Genomic DNA, 17,839 nt, shown 5'->3' with positions numbered 1-17,839 from the left:
GGGTTTAGCAAGACGTGAGTTCTGGGGTGGCTGCTTTCAAGGCACCCCCAGGCTCGCTGGCACCCCTCCAGGTGCAGGCTCTGGGGTGTGGGCACACACTCACACACGCACGAGCCGAGTTCAGCGTGCGTATTCCTGTAACCCTGGGCTGCTGGCAGGAAGTGAGTGGCGGGGAGGCTGCTGCTGGGAACCAGGGGCTGGCCCCACTGAGATAAAGGGAGGCAGCAGATTGGAACTGGAGATAGCGGCCTTGGGTCCTGGTAAACAGGTTGGGGGAAATGTCCTTCCCATCCCAGCCTCTTGGCCCTGAGCCCGCAGGATCCATAGGGCCCTGGCCTGGGTCCAGGCCCAGCTGCCTGGGAGTCAAGGGAGAACTGTCTGCACCATAATCTTCCCAGACTGGGGGGAGGGGCGGCAAAGGAGAGAGCTGGGCCCCACATCAAGGCCACCTGTGCTGTTAGAGAGGGAAGGGGACAGGAGGAGGACCGCTCCAAACCCGCACAGAGGGAGAGGTCCATAGCACGACAGAGGGGCCACCTTCAAAGCCATCTCGGGAAATCGGAATGGCAGGAGACCCAGAGAGAATGGGGGCTGTGAGGGGGAGGGGGCCGCGCCCCACCGCCCAGCAGGCCCTGCAGCAGCCCGCAGTGGGCTTGACATGCTGGCTGCTGGGAGACTCTGCGCTGTCCGAGCCGAGGGAAACCCACACAACCTTCACCGGCACCCCACGGGGGGGGGGGGGGGGGGCTGAGGCCGGGGGCTCTGCCCGGCCAGTGCGAAGCGCCCCGCACAGTGGGCCCTCAGATTCGCTGGTGCTTTCAAACACACGCGGAGATGCCATACGACAGAATGCAGAAAAGCGCGTGAAGCATATTTGCCCCATTTCACAAATAAATACGTGCAGAGAATGAACTTCTACGGCGTTGCTCCTCAGATCGAGAAATCGAACGTGGTCAGGGTTCCGGAAGTTTCCTCGTCATTCACAAGCGCTCCCTCTGCCAGCAGCGACTGCTGGAACCATGTGACCACTGACTTTTGGGACCATCCCCTGCTCTTCTCCTCGGAGGGTCCCTCAGTAACATCCTGGGGGGGGGGGCATGTGGCCCCTGTGGGGAGCTGGGCTTCGGGCTTCGGCGTGGCTGGCGCTCTGCACCGGGCGCCCGGACCTCGGTTTATCTCTCCGCCCCGCCTGCTCCGGGGGTCAGGTGCTTTTCAGGTTTGCTTAGCCAACAGCACCGCTGTGAGCGTGGGCACTGGCGGGTCCCGCGTCTGCAGGCGAGCCCCCCGCCGGTCCGCGGCTCTCCCAAGCCCCTCTCCCCAAGTGGCTGCCGTGGCTTCCGTTCCCGCGTGCCCGTGGCTGGCCGTTCCTGCCGTCCCTGGGCAGGATCGCACTTCATGACTTCAGCGCTGCGGTGCCCGCGCGCTGGTACGTTTTTATTTTTATCTGCTCGATCTGATGAGCGACGGAGTTGAACGCCTTTTCTGACGTTTTAGCCCACCGCTGCCCTCCTCCGTGCGGAGCCGAAGCCTTTTCTTGGCGACCCGCCCGTCATTTCTGTGCGCTGATTACCAACAACCTGTCTGCGGCTCGTCTGCCGAAAACCGTTCCTCCCTTCTATGGCCCGTCTTTGCGCTTGTATGAAGTACCTGATGGATCACAAATTCCTCCTCTTATGTACTTAAATTTTTCGCTCCCCCCTTTATAATGAATGTCTTGTTTAAGAACTCCCCAAGGGCACGGAGATACTCTCCCAGTTATTCTAGAATTTGGAACTTCTGCCTTTCCCTTGTGTTTACATTCGTTGACCAATTATTTCCCGCCACCACTCGGACAGACGGCGGGAACCGCAGCTCTAAGACAAGTCACTCCCTGACGCAGAGGTCGCCTTCCCTGCACTACGCGGTCCTCCCTTTGCTGTGCGGGGTGGTTGGCCGTGTACCCGGTGCCCATCGTGCCCTGGGCCAGGCTGGAGGGGTTGGCTGCCCTGGTTGTTGATCACGTGGGAATCAGAGGAGGGAGCCGGGGGTCGGGTGGTGGGGGGTGGCTGGGAAGGTCTTGGTCAGACGTGCCAGGGAGGCTGGGAGGCAAGCCGCCACCATGCTTTCCAGAATGAAAAGTGGCCTTCGGTGGACCTTTTGGCCCCATGAACCTCAGGGAGGTGAACACCACCCCCTGGCACTGCTCTCTGGCAAGCTGGAGGCCCTTCCTCCACCCCACACAGCCCTCCATCCCTAAGGCCCAGAGTGGGGGTGGGAGGTCTCTGATGCACCCCCCTCCGCCCCAGACTGTGCAAGGCTTGAGACTGGAGGTGCCGAGTCAGGATCCGACCCCTCCACAGAGGCCCCCACAGCGTGGGCTCCAGTGGGGCAGGCCCATGGGGCGCTCCAGGTCCTAAGGGAACAGAAGAGCCCAGTGTGAAGGCCTGGCAGCTGGAATCCTAGGAAATCCTCTGGGACAGTAGCCCCAGGGCTCCCTCTACTCTGCTGGGAAGCCGCCAGCCTTCCAGGAATCAGCTCAGGCGTGGGGGCAGGGAGGCCTGGAGTGGGGACCCAAGCAAGCCCAGGGCTGGGTCCCCCATTACAAGGGCCCCCTGGGGATTCATGGCCACAGAGCAGGAGGCCCGGGGATGGGGCCCAAGCGACCCTCTGAAGAGCTTCGGAGACTCCTAACATCTCAGGACCTGCCATGGGGCCCTCTGGACACCGCCCAGCCCTGCTTTCTAGATGCCGCCTGCAGATCTGGTTGCAAGCTGAGCACACCTGGCGCCCGCTGCCCCCACCCCCACCCCTCCCTGGGGCCCTGGGGCCCTGGAGCTGCACTGCCCAGCTGGGCTCCGGCAGCTAGAGGCCAGTGTTCGGGGTCTGGTTATTTACTGCCCAGCTTCCTCCTTCTTCCAGTAATCTGTCCTCCGACTCCAGGCCGTTTCTGATCAGGCAGCAGACCTCTGATCTCTGAATCTGCCTCGCTTACCGGCATCAGCTTCTGGCTTCCTGTTACGCGGCCCGGGCTGAGGCTCGAGGTCAGCTTTGTGCAGGCCGGGCCCTCGCCTGTGCCCGGGGCCCTCTGCCCTGGCCCCTGGGCCCAGCGGGCGGGGAGGACAGAGGGCTCAGATGCTGGGCATGGGCACGGTGGTCCATCTAGAGTCCGTCTAGTTCCACAGACGCTGATCCTGTGCTAGGTGCAAAGGACCCAAGGGCGAGGGGCCCACTGTCACCTGAGTGAGGCTGAGCGCCTGCGGCTCGGGGGCTCGCACAGGGGGAGGCCAGAGCTCCCACCATCGCCCCCCTAGCTTGGCAGGGTGCCCTTCCCCAGGCCCTCCCCCACCATCTCCTCTTCCTGTGGCCAAAGGGATAGAACCTGTGTGGGAAGGAAGAGCAGGGAAGGTTCTAGTGAGTGGACATGGACAGAGCTCATATGGGCAAAAGGAGTCAGGCTTTGGGCTCTGCTGTCCTAGAGATGCCCTTGGCCCTTGGCCTTAGGAGGCAAGTATGGGAAAGGGCTTCTGTTGTAGGTTTCCAGGCTTGCCTACCTTATCCACCTGTGTGGATGTCCCTAGAGGAGTCACGGGTCATAAGGGACAAGGGTGACCATGCTTGCCTTGCCTCTGGCAGGGTCTGAATCCAGGGACAGACAGACGTCCAGTGCCCTGGGGGCAGAGCCTACCTTGTTTATGGACAACATCCCTGTGTTGGGCACCTGCTGTGTACTCTAGATACAGACCCTTGGGTTTGAACTCAGGTTATCAGTCACTGAAGGGCACCCTCCTATTCCCTAACCGCAGGACATCTGTCTGCTTAGGGTCCCCGGTCTTTCCGTTATCTTGCTCCCGGTGGGCCCGTGTCTGGCCCCTGCGCCCCCTTCCCTGCTGGCAGCCCTGCAGAGAGGGACTAGATCACCCTTGCTGGGGACACCCTGAGCACCCCTAGCACCCTGACAGAACGGCTGGAGTCAGGAGAAGCATGATCTTCATAGTGGCAGAGGGGTTTTTGTGGGGGAGGGGTCTTTGGGAAGAAGGAAGGTTGGACCTGAAGCTGGGGAATGGATCAAAGTAGGGGAGGCACTAGGGACCCCATCACAGCATGGGGATTCCCAAGAGCCTCCCCATGGCTCTGGTCTCCAGAGTGGACTATACACGCCCCCCCCCCCCCCCCCCGGTGTAGGGAGGAGAATTTTATGCTTAGATTTAAAATTGATCCTTTTAAAATATCAACCTTCTGTGAATATTGTATACTGCAAATAATACATTCATATTGTCATGGAAACTTATAATCTGTGAATAACAACACAACATACTGTTATGGCTCAAGTGTTTCGTAGTAGAGGGCACGTGATCCAAACAGTAGGAAGGCTTGAAAGTCTTGTTTCTTAGGTCTAAGAAGTCCTAATCCTGGGCAACTGCGCACCGTGTCCGAAGTCCAAGATGGAGAAGGAGCCTCTGCTCGGGGCCCTGGAGGGCTGGCTGCGGGGCATGGGAGTCACGGGGTGGGGTTCAGGAGAGCAGGACTGGTCCGGGCACTTGGCTGGCGTGGCTGGTAGAGCACATGACTCTCGATCCAGGGGTCATGAGTTCATGAGCCCCACGTTGGGCAAAGAGATTACTTAGAAGATAAAAAACATGCTGAGGCCTGGAGGTGCCGGGGGCACAGATGCTGGGCGCAGAGACAAGCCCGGGCTCACCCTGGCCCCTGCGTGTCAGAGAGGGGCAGCCACGGCTGGGCCCTTTGACCAGGAACCCCAGAATCCCTTAGGACATTAGGACAACACACAGAGCCACACCTGCAACACCCGCACCCCCCCCCCCCGCCCCCATCTCTTTTGCATCCCTGGGTGGAGCTTCCTCCCTGGAGAGCTTCATTTCACAAACAAATATTGGTCATGCGCCTGCAGGGCCCGGGTCAAGGGCAGGACGTGGCTTGTGCCCTCACAGGTTCCTGGTCAGGTGGGCGGTTGATTGCAACATGAGAGCCATCCCTAGCGTAAGGTGCGTTCCCAGAGTCCTGGGTGAGCAGAGGCCAGTGCTCCCTTCTGGGACGTGCTGCCACTGAGGAAGGAAGACCGGGGGAAGCTCTGGGGTCCTCAATCCATCCACCTCTTAGGTGTGCTGACCTGTGCTGGGTGCTGGGGGCGGGGGGATGCTTCGCCTCCTGATAACGGAGGACCAAGGATAAATGGTCAGGAGCTCTGCACAGAGGGGACCATGACCTCCATCTTACAGGTGAGGAAACTGAGGTCCGAGAGGTAGAGTAACTTGCCCGGTAGCAGTGCAGTTAGGAGTGGAGCCCGGGGCTGTGAGTACCACAGGCGTGTGTACAGCCGGCAGGGGCAGTGCTGGGAGAACCTGGAGGCACTGTCAACCCTTCCTGCCTTCTGCACTAGGAGGAATCCCAAGTCTTCCAGACTCCACTCACCTTGTCTCCTCCTCCAGGAAGTCTTCCAGGATGGCCCCTCGACCTTCCACCACGATACACACCCTTTGCTCGCTCTTTCCTCTGCACCTGGCTTACCTTAGAGCAGCCCTTGTTGTTAGTCACTTGCCAGTGTCCCTGAGCTGTGGGCTAGTGGAGGGCAAGACCTGTGTCTTTCATTCTCAGGATCCCCAGCAGGGATCCAGGTGGGGGCCTGGAACATCCTGGGCATGAAGGAAATACGTGAAATGATGTGGATGAGAAAACAGTAGCAAGGGGAGAGGGGCTTCCTTTGGAAGGTGGGAGATGAAGCTGGAGGGAACGTGATTTCCATGAGTGGGGGGAGTGGGGCAGGCAACCATGGGACAGCTCCAGCAAAGGCCTGCAGAGAGCTGTGCGCGTAGAGTCCTGCCTGAGCAGGTGGGTGGCCTAGAGGGACAGGGTGGGAGGGACGGGACCAGACAGTGCTGTCAGGATGGAGCGCTGGCAGGTCCTGGAGCAGAGGCACCGCGGGACATGCCTTCCTTTAGCCTGGGGCAATCCTGGGCTGACCCTCCGGCCTGGACAGGAGACGATAGGCAGAGGAGGGCAGCCGCACCCTGCCAGGCCTGCAGCCTGACTCCCTCCAGAAGTCCTTCCAGTCTCTTACCTGAGGCCCTCAAGCTGCACCTGGAAAGGGTGTCCGCCAGCAGCTGGTGAGGGATGAGTGCCCTGTGCCCTCTGCCAGAGCTCCCGACAGACACTCGCTGGAGCCTGACAGCAGTGAGCTGACTGACTCATTCATTCATTTCTTCAGTAAATGTTTACGGGGCACCAACTGGGTGCCTAGACCCCGCCTGGCCTAGGAGTTGGGGGAATCCTACCTAGAGGCCTGGCCTCTGGGGATGCTTGGGCGCCCCCCACCCAGTGGTGCTAGTCGCCCCCCACCCCCAAGTCCTGGGCTCAGAGCTCCTTTGCCACCATCTCCCCACCCACTCCGGGCCCTGCAGTGACAGCTCCCCCAGGGGCTGGGGGCGGGGCTCGCTGTGGGTCAGCCCACACCAGAGGAGCCCGCGGGGTGGGGACAGCCTCAGTGGGGTGGAGGTGGGCCTCCGCAGCCCCCCCGGGCCCCACACAGGCAGCTGTTCCCGGAATGGGGGTTTTAAACTTTTTTTTTTGTTGTTGGCGAATATGCATGTGGTCTTAATTATTTATACGCAGCACTTATCTCCCCCAAATGTTTTATCGGGATTCGGCAGATCCGAGAGCGCGAGATGGAAGCCCCGGCGGCGCGGGGGCGGGGAGGGGGCTGTAGGGGAGCAGCGGAAGCGGGGGTGGGAGTGGGGGCGGGGTCGGGGGCGCCGATCTGGGTGTCCCCTAAGTCAACCCGGGCCGGCAGCCGAGGCTGGGGTGAGGGCAAAAGGGACCTCACCCACGGTCGGTTTAACTCTTTCGGGCACGGACGGGCGGGGGCAACCGTAGCGAGCGGCCGGCCTGCGGGAGGCGGCGCCCGGGGTGGGCCTGGGCTCCGGCCTGCGCGGACCCGCCAGCAGGGGACGCTCGCAGAGGCCAGTTCGCCCTGTCGCGGCCCCAGTGGTCAGCAACGCGGGGAGCCGCGGCTCTCGGCAAATCCCAGGAGACCTTAGAAGGGTCCCAGCTCGTTTCTCGTGGGGCTGGGAAGAGGGGAGAGCGGGCGTGACCTCGGAGCCCCGCGCCTCCTAACGTCCCGGGCCTTAGTGCAGACCGGTCCCCGGAGACGGGCGCGGTCTTGCCCTGCCCATTCTGCAGCTGGGGAAACCGGGTCGCGGAGCAGCACGTCTAAGGGCCTCCCGCCGAGCTGCGGCTGGTGCCCACATGGACTCGGGCGGGTGGTCCTTCCTTCAGCTGCGGGAGGGGGGAGGGGGCCCCCTCCCTCGCTCCCCAGGGCCCCCCAGCTGCAGATGTCCTCCGTATGCCCCCTTCCTGGCCGTTTGGGCAGCGCCACTGGAGATTCCTGGAAGCGCCTCCCGGGCACACCCCCTCCCTGTCGCACCCGCCCACCCAGGCCTGCAGGATTTGCAGGGGGGCTCAGAGGCCAAACTCCGCCACCCCACTTCGGGCCCCTAGGAACCTGAGCCTGGAGGGGAGCTCCAGACCCTCCGGCAGTGCCCAGCGCTCCCGGCCTGAGATCCTGCTGGCACCCAGGAGGCCCGGGGCTCAATGCGCTGCGGGGAAAGGCAGGGCGAAGCGTCGGGTGGGCCGGGAGGGCAGGCCTAGGGCTCCCGGAAACCCACGGAGGCGGGAGTGGGCAGGGGGCGTCAGGATTCGGATTCGCGGGTGCACCCTGAAGACTTCTGTGCCTGGGGGCTGCCCCAACCCCCCAAAGCCGCCTTGGGCTTGCGGAAGCCCCTCACCCAGAGTGCTGCGCGGATTTGTGCTGGGAGTGATGAGGATTTCCTTGAACTCCCCAGTTAGGACCAGTGGGGGCTGAGCTCTTCTTGGACCCCCTGCAATCCTAGACTCCCTCGGTGGGGCAGGTGGGGCAGGGTCGGGGAGGGGAGCCTCATTCATGCCATACCCTGAATTCAGCTCTGGCCACGGAGTCAGCCTCTCCCAAGGCTAAGCTTTTTCAAGAGGGAGGTTCCCCGAGCTCCCCGGCGGCAGCATGGTAATGGGTCTATCGATTAACAGCTCAGTGTGGGGGGGCGCTTCAGTGGGGGGCGGGGCAGCTGAGTTAGGGGCCGGCCCTGGGGAGAGTTTGAGGGAGGGAGGTGGGGAAGTCGGTAATTCCAGGCTGGAGAGGGTCTCCTGCCTCCCCAGGAGGGGGAGGAACACTGCAGAGGCAGCCCTGGGCCCCCCGGGGCCCCTGGAAGAATTGGTTCCCACCAGCGGACCTGTTCCCATAGCCAGAAGTTGCCATGGTGACCCCCTCCCACCTTCAGCTACAGCTTTTCCAGTAAAACCACTGCAGAAATCCATACTTCCCGACAGGCACGCCCCCCGGCCCCCCACCCCCCACTCTGCGCGGTCTGGGAGCTCCTGGGAGTTAACCCTCAGCTTGCCGGGTGATGCTGTTTGGGGGCGTCCGGGAGAGAGAGCCCACAATGGGGGGTTTGGGGGGTGAGGAGAGGGTGGACGGGGGATAGTCCGGTCACCCTATCCCTCAGGGCCCTTGCAAGGGACTTGAACAACTCCGGGAAGCTGGAGGGGAGAAGGGAAGCTCGCTGGGAATTGAAGGCCCCGCCTTGGAGGAGCCTCCCTGGGGCACCAGGGCGGCTCCGCCTGGGACCCAAGGGCCCTCCCTGGGCTCCAGTTTTCCAACAGTGACTTCTGTGGGCAGCCGTTGGTGTGGGGGTATGGCATCCATTGGCCTGGCCTGCCATGGCTGGCCGGGATTTGCTCTCCTCTCCTCCCAACACAGAGCTTTCCTAGAGGCCCAGGGGCCTCGGCTCTGCTCCATACGGTGGGGGACCCTGCAGCCCCTTGGGGGAGGCTGGATGCCCGCAGCCTGGCTTTTGGTCCGCAAGTCTGTTGGACAGAAGTCACCCGAAGCTCAGGGTCTCTGCTTCCCCCCCACCCGCCAGAAGTGAGGCTAAGGATGAGTGGGGAAGAGGGGATCCACCCTGCTGCTCCCAGGGGACAAGGCCTGCGGCCTCTGCTAGGGGTGGGGTCCCTGGGGACCGCTGGGCTGCGCAGCCCTGGGGTCCGGCTCTGTGGCTCAGCCTCGCCTCCACTCCCAGAGCCATGAGCCGAGATGCTCTAATTGTTCTCTCTGTAGCCGGGGATGAATAATTGAGAGGTCTTTGAAGAGAATTAATTAGCCCGTTTATTGACTGTAAATGCTTTGCTGCAGATGATAAAGGGAAGCTTACCGCCTGTGCGGGCTGCCTGCTGGCGAGAGCCCCCCGCTGGCCACTTCGTGTGTACCCAGGGTCCCCTCCGTGTGACCAGGACTCAGCCTCTGCCTGGGAGCTGCCCCCTTTTCCCTGAGAAAGGAGGCGGTGGCCGAGCCCCAACTTCCCGGCCTCCCTGGCCTCCTGCTGCAAGGTCCTGTTCCCATTCTCTTCTAGGAGGCAAGATAGGGCTGTGCTCCCTGCCAGGAGCACGGATGGGGTCTGTCCACTGTGGGGAGCGCTTCCCCCAGCACTCCGGACTCCCCTCCTGGGGCCAGGCTCCTGGCAGGGTCCCGGGACCTTCAAGGGGAGAGGCATCCCGGGCAGGGGATCGGTTCTGGGGCTGGCTCTGGGATCCACGGGTCTCTCTCCATGCTGCACCATGATCCTTATTGTACCCCAAATGTCTATGCACTGGTGGGACCAGGAGGGTGGGGCTCGGGCGGCATGGACAGGGTCAGCTTGCTAGGTGGGTGCTAGTTGTTCATAGTAACAGGAAACACTTGCACACCTTTCACCACGCGCCAGGCCCTGGTGCATTATCGGACTCAGTCAGTCCTCCCACACAGCCCATTAGACCTGAGAAGGCAGAGCGTGGCCTTGGTCCGCGATGCGCCCATGGGGCTTCAGTGCAGAGCCCAGCACAGACAAGGGCTTAGGGAGGGAAGGGAGGAAGGAAGGAAGGGGAGGAGGAAACTGAGCGGCAAAGCTGGGCTCATAGGAATCTTTTGTCCACTAGAGGACCCACGCTCTGATGTGTCTCCCAGCCCTGGGAAATGGCATCTCTGGGCCCCAGGCCATGCCCAGGGGTCAGCTCCTACCTGTGCAGCCACTGGGCACCAGTGAACGCAAGGAGGCCAAGAGCGAGCTACCTTAGGAGCCCCAGCCCTGCAGCTGTGGGCTTTGGGTTGGGGAGGGGAGACCTCGCTGGGGAGCTGGCTGGACCCATGCCCATGGCACTTGGTCCTGGTGAGCTGTGACAGAGCCAGGGCTGACCCACAGCAGATTGGGGGGGGCGGCAATGGAGAGCCTGTGATAGGCTCTCCCATGAGGGAAAGGAGAGAGGGGAGATGGAATGGAGTGACTCGGTCACTTGTGGACCTGGGGAGAGGGCCAGAGGAGTGGAGATGACCCCGGGGTCACCTCAAAGGAGGACCACCTGTGTCTGCAGGGGAGGTGGCTCTGGCAGCCCAGTGACCTGGCTCTGGCCCAGAGCAGCCCCCCCCCCCGCTGCAGGGGAATGAGGACCCCCCCCCCGCCAGAACTCCCACCGTCCTTCCATACCTACCCTCTGCGCACTGTGCGTCCCTGGGATGCTGTCCTGTGGGGGGCGCCACTGTCCTGTGGGGGCCACGTCAATGGACTCCCTCTTCCGGAGCCTTCAATTGGGCCTCACAGGCAGGGGCAGAAGCCTGGGGGTCGGAGGACAGTGGGGCTGGCTGGGTGTGCCGCCCTCCCCGTCCACTCAGCTCTCTTTGGAGGGCCTCTCCAGCATTGCCGCTGGTTGGTTTTTCTCAAGCATCTTCTAGGCGCCGTGGCCTCTGGGACATCCTGACAGTCCTATGAGGCAGCCCAGAGGCAAGCTGTCCCTACCCCATCAGCAAATCGACAAATGCTGGCAGCGGGGCTTGAACCCACGTCAATCGCACTCCGCTTCTCCTGCCCCTCTTCGTTTTTTTTTTTTTTTTTTAAGATTTTATTTATTTACTTGACAGAGAGATCACAAGTAGGCAGAGAGGCAGGCAGAGAGAGAGAGGAGGAAACAGGCTCCCCCCTGAGCAGAGAGCCCGATGCGGGGCTCGATCCCAGGACCCTGGGATCATGACCTGAGCCGAAGGCAGAGGCTTAACCCACTGAGCCACCCAGGCGCCCCTCCCGCCCCTCTTCTTCCTCACCTCTGGGAACTGCCTGCTCTCCTCTCCGCACCGCTGCGGGGAGGCCCCTGGCCGCCTCCTAAAGGCTTCTGCAGCCGAGAAGAGAAGGTGGTGACACTGAGCACGGGGCCTGGAAACAGGTGGCACACGAGGCGGGAGCTGCTTATTTATTTATTTATTTATTTGACAGAGAGAGAGAGAGAGAGAGCACAGGTCGGGGGCAGATGGGGACGGAGAAGCAGGCCACGTGCCTTTCAGCCTCTGCTCACTGCATATCGCTGGTCAAAGTGAGGCCCGCAGTGCTGTGGTCAGATGGTTTGTGTCTCCCCAAAACCCGATCCAGACGGCACATCGATCCCGGACTTTCAGCCTCCCGAACTGGGGAGCACACGCCTGTTGCTGGTAAGCCCCCAGCCTCTGGTCTGTGACCGCTTCCTGGACAGCCGGAGGGAGACACATGGCTGTGCCCGGAGCCAAGGATGTGGCTGGATAATTCTGTTAGAAGGGAGGGAAGGGGCGGGACCGAGAACACACGCCCGTGTTTTTCATTATGAAATTGGCTTTGAGGGACTCGGAAAGCAAAAGGAGGCAGGAGGGCACCATGAGTGCCCACAGAACACCGCCCAGATTCCATGCTTACTAGTGTCCGGCCGTGTTTGTCTGATCAGTCAGCTTGTCCTGGTAAGGTGTCTTAAGGCTTTTTAAAAGTCAAGGTAAAATATACGCCACGTAAAATTTGCCACTTCAGTCATTTGTAAGTTACAGGTCAGTGGCATGAAGGACACTCACCGTACCCAGTAGCCATCACTGCCGTCCATCCCCGGGACATCTCCCATCTTCCCGAGTGGACCCTGTCCCCATAAACACGGACTCCCTGTGCCCTCCCCCAGCCAGTCCCTGGCCCCCCACCCGCTGTGAATTTGACCAAGCCAGAGTGTTCAAGTAAGAGAAATCAGGCAGGGGTGCCTGAGTGGCTCCATCCGTGAAGCGTCTGCCTGGGGCTGGGATCATGATCTCAGGGTCCTGGGATCGAGCCCCATCTGTTTCTTGCTCTCCTGCCCCCCTCCGTCTGTGCTCTCCCTCTCTCTCAAATAAATAGAGGAAAGTCTTAAAAAAAATATATATAGAGAGAGAGAGAGAGAACTCAGACAGCATTTGTCCTTTCATGTCTGGGTTATTTCACTCAACATCTTGTCCCCGGGGTCCCTGCGCTGCAGCTGTGTCCGAGCTGCCTTCCGTCTTAAGGCTGAATACCGTTCCGTCGTGTGCACCGACCACGTTGAGTCTTTCCCGTCATCTGTCGATGAACACTTGGGTCACTTCTCCCTCCTGGCTGCTGTGAATCACGCTGCCGCGAACATGGGTGTGCAAACATCTGTGTGAGGCCCGGCCTTCGGTTCTTCTGGGAGCATCCCTGGGAGCGGGACCGCTGGATCTTACGGTCAGTCCAGGTTTTGCTTTTTGAGGACCTTCCAAGCTGTTATCTACAGTGACCTCGGGAGCTCCCATTCCCGCTCACCCGCCCAGGATTCCAATTTCTCTACGTCCTCGCCGATACCTGCTACTTTCTGGGTCGTTGTTGTTTAATTTAATTTTTTTTTTTAAGATTTTATCTACTCATTTTACAGACAGAGATCACAAGTAGGCAGAGAGGCAGGCAGTGACAGAGAGAGGAGGAAGCAGGCTCCCTGCTGAGCAGAGAGCCCGACGTGGGGCTTGATCCCAGGATCCTGGGACCATGACCCGAGCCGAAGGCAGAGGCTTTAACCCACTGAGCCACCCAGGCGCCCCTAATTTAATTTTTTAAAGAATAGCCATCAGGGGCGCCTGAGGTCCTGATCTCAGGGTCCTGGGATCGAGCCTTGCAGCAGGCTGTCCGCTCAGTAGGGAGCCTGCTTCCCCCCCCCTTCCTGCCTCTCTGCCTACTTGTGATCTCTCTCTCTGTCAAATAAATAAAATCTTAAAAAAAAAAAAAAAGACTAGCCATCAGAGTGAGTGTGAACTGTGCCTCACGATGGTTTGGATTCGCCTTTTGATCTTCAGCTGGTTTCGGATGGGTTTCTGGTTCTTGTAGCTGGTACTAGTTAGGGGGAGCGGGGTGAGTGGCGGTGACGAGGGAGCCAATCACAGTGTTGTGGCTTGTGGAAAAGTTCACTTCTCTTTCACGGGCCAGCCAGGGTGGGTGCTCCCGGTCAGGGGAGGCGCTCCTCCTTCCTGGGACCCAGGGGGGTGGCCTGGGGCGCTCAGCCCTCGGGCAGAAGAAAGGAGCCCAACTCCAACAGCATCTCACCGCAGAGTGCCTGTGCTACAGGAGGGGCTGGGAGTGTGCCGGGGCACAGAGGAGGAGAGAATGAGCTGTGGACATTTCCAACCGGAAGGCTCCGTGCCCCACCCCCATGTCCTGCTGTACAGACGGGACCCCATGCTGAGCTCCGGGCTGCGGGGAGGACCCAGGCCATGGCCGCCAGGATGCTGGTGGGGGCCAGCCTCCATGAGGATGCGAGTCAGGACCCCACTGCATTAGGCCCAGGCCCACCGTGCCTACCCACGGCCTCCCTCTTTCTTCCAGGGCCCGGGAGCACCCAGGGCTCGGCTCTCAGAGGGGCCCCAACCTTCCTCTCCACATTGCTTCTCTGGCTGGGATGAAGGCAGCTTCCCAGGAGTCCCATCCCCAGCCAGGCCTTCTTGACTGCAGACTCCTCTGCTCTGGATGCCAGCTTCCGCGGAAAGCCTGCTGCGAGCCAGGTCCCCGCTCCCCACGCACTGTCCCTGCCAGGGTCACTGCCAGGGAAGTCCTGCCCTCTCCCTTGGCCCAAGACTTGGAGAGCTGTTTGGGGGCCGGGGGTGGGCGGCATCAGGGGCTGCAGGATGCTGGGGACGCTGGGATGGGACAGTGTGGAGACCCACTTCTCTCCCAGGGTGTGTTTGGAGGCTGATGGCATCTTGGAAAGGGGAGTTCGTTGCCCAAGAAGGCTGCTGTGGGGTCCAAAATACATGCTTCCTTCCTTCTGGGAAGGAGGAGGGTTGAGGAAGAAACCTCCCAGCCCTGTTCTCTGCTAAGCTGATTTCTGTTAAAACTCTGCCTCCCAGCTTGACCCAAAAGGCCTTGGGCACAGCTCTGAGCCTTTCTCCAGTCGGAGAGGCCCGGGTCTCCAAGACTCCAGAACTGTGTGCAGCCAGAGGCGGACCAGGCGGGATCTCTGGCTTGTCAGTGCCCATGGCCCCAGGGCCCCTTCAACAGGGGGCTTTGTTTCTTTCCCTGTGGCCCGTAGGATGCGGGAAGAGGTCTGCAGAAGAGGGACAGAGCCAGAGGGGTGTGGATGTCCCCTCCTGCCCACCCCCAGGGCCCCTCTGTGCCACAGGAGGCCCACTGCTGCAGGAGCTGGGAGTGGGGCTGGGGCCGGGTGGGCAGGGCCCTGCTGGGCCTGTGGGAGGGTGGAGAGGCCCCTGGGGAAGGGAGTTACCAGCAGCCTGCTCTGCGGAGACCCCAGGAGGCCCTCCTCCATTCCGGGAATGACAGAGGTAATGACAGAACGCGGGGTGGGATGCCAGCTTCTGCCTCCAGGGCCCAGGCCCTCCCCTTGGCTGTCTCCCACCTGCTCCCCCCACACTCCCCCTCCTGCCCACCCCTCCCTTCCCCTCCCTGGAAGGTGCAGAGCTGGGGCTGGCACACCCGGACAGACACGGCAGGGCCACGTTCAGTGATGACTTGGGCCGGTGAGGGTTCCTGCCCAGGTTGGTGGCCCCTGCTGAGGGGTTGGGGATGATGCCAAGGACAAAGGCAAAAGAAAATTAAATTTCCTTACAACTTACAGCCCATTGACAAGACCTTGGGACCGGCCGAGTAACCTTCATCTGGAAGTCAGCTGCCTCCATGTTAGTATTTCGTGATGAGCAAAGGGCAAACTTACCTTAGTCCTAGCCCAACCTCCGGGACCCCGTAAGTCTACTTTAACATATAAAAATTCCTTTGGAAACTTCCTTTATCTCTACTGCCTGAGATACACGCTGGCCGTCACCCCCAGGCATATGACCCACCGATATACATCTGAAGTCTCATGACTCAGGTTTTGCTCGATGGTAGTAAATGACCTTTTCCCAACACCAGGTGGCCTGTCCACGTCCTGCAAACCTTGCTTCCAAAATTCCTCAGAGACTCACGATCTCCCTAACCGCCCCCCCCAACTAGAGAGCACATCATAGGTCACTGCTCATGACCCCAGCACAGCTCTTTCTGCCCACGGGTCCTGTCCCCGTGCTTTAATAGAACCACCTTTTTGTCCTGACGACATCTCAAGAATTCGTCCTTGGCCGTTGGCTTCGAACCCTCACATCTCTCCTACACACAAGCACTAATCATCCGGTGGCTGGGGCCGGGGGTCTCCCAGGTAGACGGACAGGGATCTCCTTCAGCGCTCCCTGGGACCCTGCTCTCCTCCACCCTGCAGCTGGCAGAAGGGGACAGGGCTGGGCTTGCCCCCTGAACTGACGCTTCCTCCCCAGCCTCTGTCCCCCCGTCATCTCCCTTCCCCATATCCGTCCTCGCCCCTGCCCAGAAGCTCAGGTGCCGGGAGCCTGGTGTGGAGGCCCTTGGGCAGGCTCCCAGGGCCTGTGCGGCGGCTCCTCTTTTCCCAGAAAGAGGAAGGAAGGCCAAGAATCTGGGGAGCCAAGCCTCCATCCCTACTCTTTTTATGGCCAGAAGCTCCGCCCTGTGACCTGCCTCCTGGACACCAGCCATGGGTGGGGGGCCGTGGAGATGGTCCCCAAGGAGCACCTCTTTAGGGGTCCGAGCCTTTAGGGGTCCGAGGGCCAATGTCTGCCGTGCCCACTCTCCCTGCGGCTCCCTGTGGCCAAGGGGAGGGGCCAGGCTCTCCTGCTTCCCCGGAGGCCCCATTATGGTCCTCTGCTCTCTGGCTGGCACAGCTACCCTTGCCCAGCCCCAGGAGCAGGCTGCTCCAAGGACCCTCATCTTGGCCCTAGGACCCCACCCCCACCCCCCGCCTGGGCTACAGAAAAGGCCTTCTGGGTGCGGGAAGTGGGGGCTGGGCTGGAAGCTGCCCCCTTTCAGCTCCCAGGGGGAGGGCTGTGCAGGCCATGATGCAAACATGTGTCGATGAGCCCCCCATCTCCAGCCAATCACCCCCACTGCAGCTGAGATGCCTGCTGGTGGAGGCCCGTGGTCAGGACGCAGGCTGCCAACACAGGCGGTCGGTCTCCCGCCGATAGGGCCTGCTGCGGGGAGGGGTGCCGGCAGCTTTCAGAGCATTTTACCCTGATAGGAGGACAAGGAGCAGGCAAAGGCGTGAAGGGGCCAACGATGGTGGTCCCGCACTCCTGAACAAACAACGAGGTCACGCGCCGTGTCCAGAGGTCACTGTCGTAAAGCAGACGGGTTGCTTCATTGGTCCGGCAACTGTGTGCCTGGGGTCCGTTGAGAGCGGGCGCTGTTCTGGGGGTTCATGGTCCAGCGGGAGACGCACCCCTGCCAGGCAAGTGAGGCTGAGAGTGAGTTCGAAGGGCAAAGGAGAGCCGGGGTAGGGGGACCGAGGCGAGGGACAGGTGGGTGACGGAATTCCAGACCTGGTTAGGGCAGGCTCCTCGTGGAGGTGATTGGGCCACGCAGTGAGGGGTGAGCCACGGAAAACAAACGTGGGGGGACCACGGCCCTGGGGGGACGCTGCTCTGGGCGTGTGCTCTGGGCACGGCCAGGGGGCCCGAGACTCTGGGCAGCAAGGTGGGAGGCAGGCGGGGAGGACCTCCTGGGAACCTTGTGGTCACCCGAGCCGTGGGCAGGGAGCTCACGGGGAGGAGCTGGAGGCCTCCTGGGTGGGCGATGCAGGGGCCCCGGGAAGAGTCCCGAGGTGCTGGGAAGTGACCGCCTCTGGGTGCCTTTTGAAAATACTATTATATTTCCACCTTATTTGCATTAAGAAAAAACAAAAAGCAGAAACAATGGTCTGTGTGTCCTGTGCTGGTAGGGGCCCGGGGGCCTGTGGGCGCACCTGAGACGGGAAGTGGGAAGGGCGAGAGGCCCCAGGGGACACAGGGCGTCTCCGAGGTGTTCCGCAGAGCCCAGCGGTCTCCTTCAGTGCCGAGGTCCGGGTGCCACAGGTGCACACCCACAGCCAACACCCAGAACTAAGCCAGACCCCGGTGAGGGGCAGTAAGAGGGAAGAGGGCTATGTAGGTAACCTGTTACTCCCTCATCCGGGGAGGCCCCGATAGGGAGAAATGATGACTGTTCTGGGGGACCCCAGGCTCACCTCTCCTAACGTCCCCCTGTTGGAAGGGGAAGGAGCAAAACAGCCCCCTCGGAAGGTAGACTGTTTGCCGCAGCCGAAGTCATTTGCTAACGAGGTTCGGCAAGCAAGGCTGATCCAACCCAAATGGTGCAACTTTTGTGTCTGTTTTTGTTTTTTGGGATTTTACGTTTAAGTAATCTCTACCCCCAACAGGGGGCTCAAATTTACAACCCCCGAGATCAAGAGTCGCTGACCCAGCCAGCCAGGCGCCCCTGGATGGTGCAACTTTTGATCCCAAGCAAGCCCTTGCTCTAAGTCCTGGCTCTGACTTTCCCAGGGGGCTCAGAGGCCAGCTCTCAGCCAGGCCTTCTGCAAAGCTTTTAAGGACTAGAGGTGCTCCCTCCTGAGTTAACAGCTCTGCAGAGCTAAGAGAGGCACCAGCTGTGAACTCTCCAGGAGCTCCCCC

At 61.2% G+C, this 17,839-nt stretch overlaps 1 protein-coding gene across 1 annotated transcript; it reads right to left on the bottom strand.

Moving 5' to 3' along the window:
• Positions 1-9,318: 9,318 nt before the first annotated feature.
• Positions 9,319-12,090, bottom strand: LOC125086891 (uncharacterized). The gene is given in 5 exon segments (XM_047706522.1): positions 9,319-9,430; positions 10,546-10,648; positions 11,153-11,194; positions 11,197-11,261; positions 11,401-12,090. Coding segments are annotated over 5 exon segments (687 nt in total). The 5' UTR covers positions 11,766-12,090.
• Positions 12,091-17,839: the final 5,749 nt, after the last annotated feature.

This window comes from Lutra lutra, chromosome 16, assembly GCF_902655055.1.
Source record: "Lutra lutra chromosome 16, mLutLut1.2, whole genome shotgun sequence".
Lineage (NCBI taxonomy): Eukaryota > Metazoa > Chordata > Mammalia > Carnivora > Mustelidae > Lutra > Lutra lutra.
Note: the sequence above shows the minus strand (reverse complement) of the source record. Positions and strands in the feature narration are given on the sequence as shown.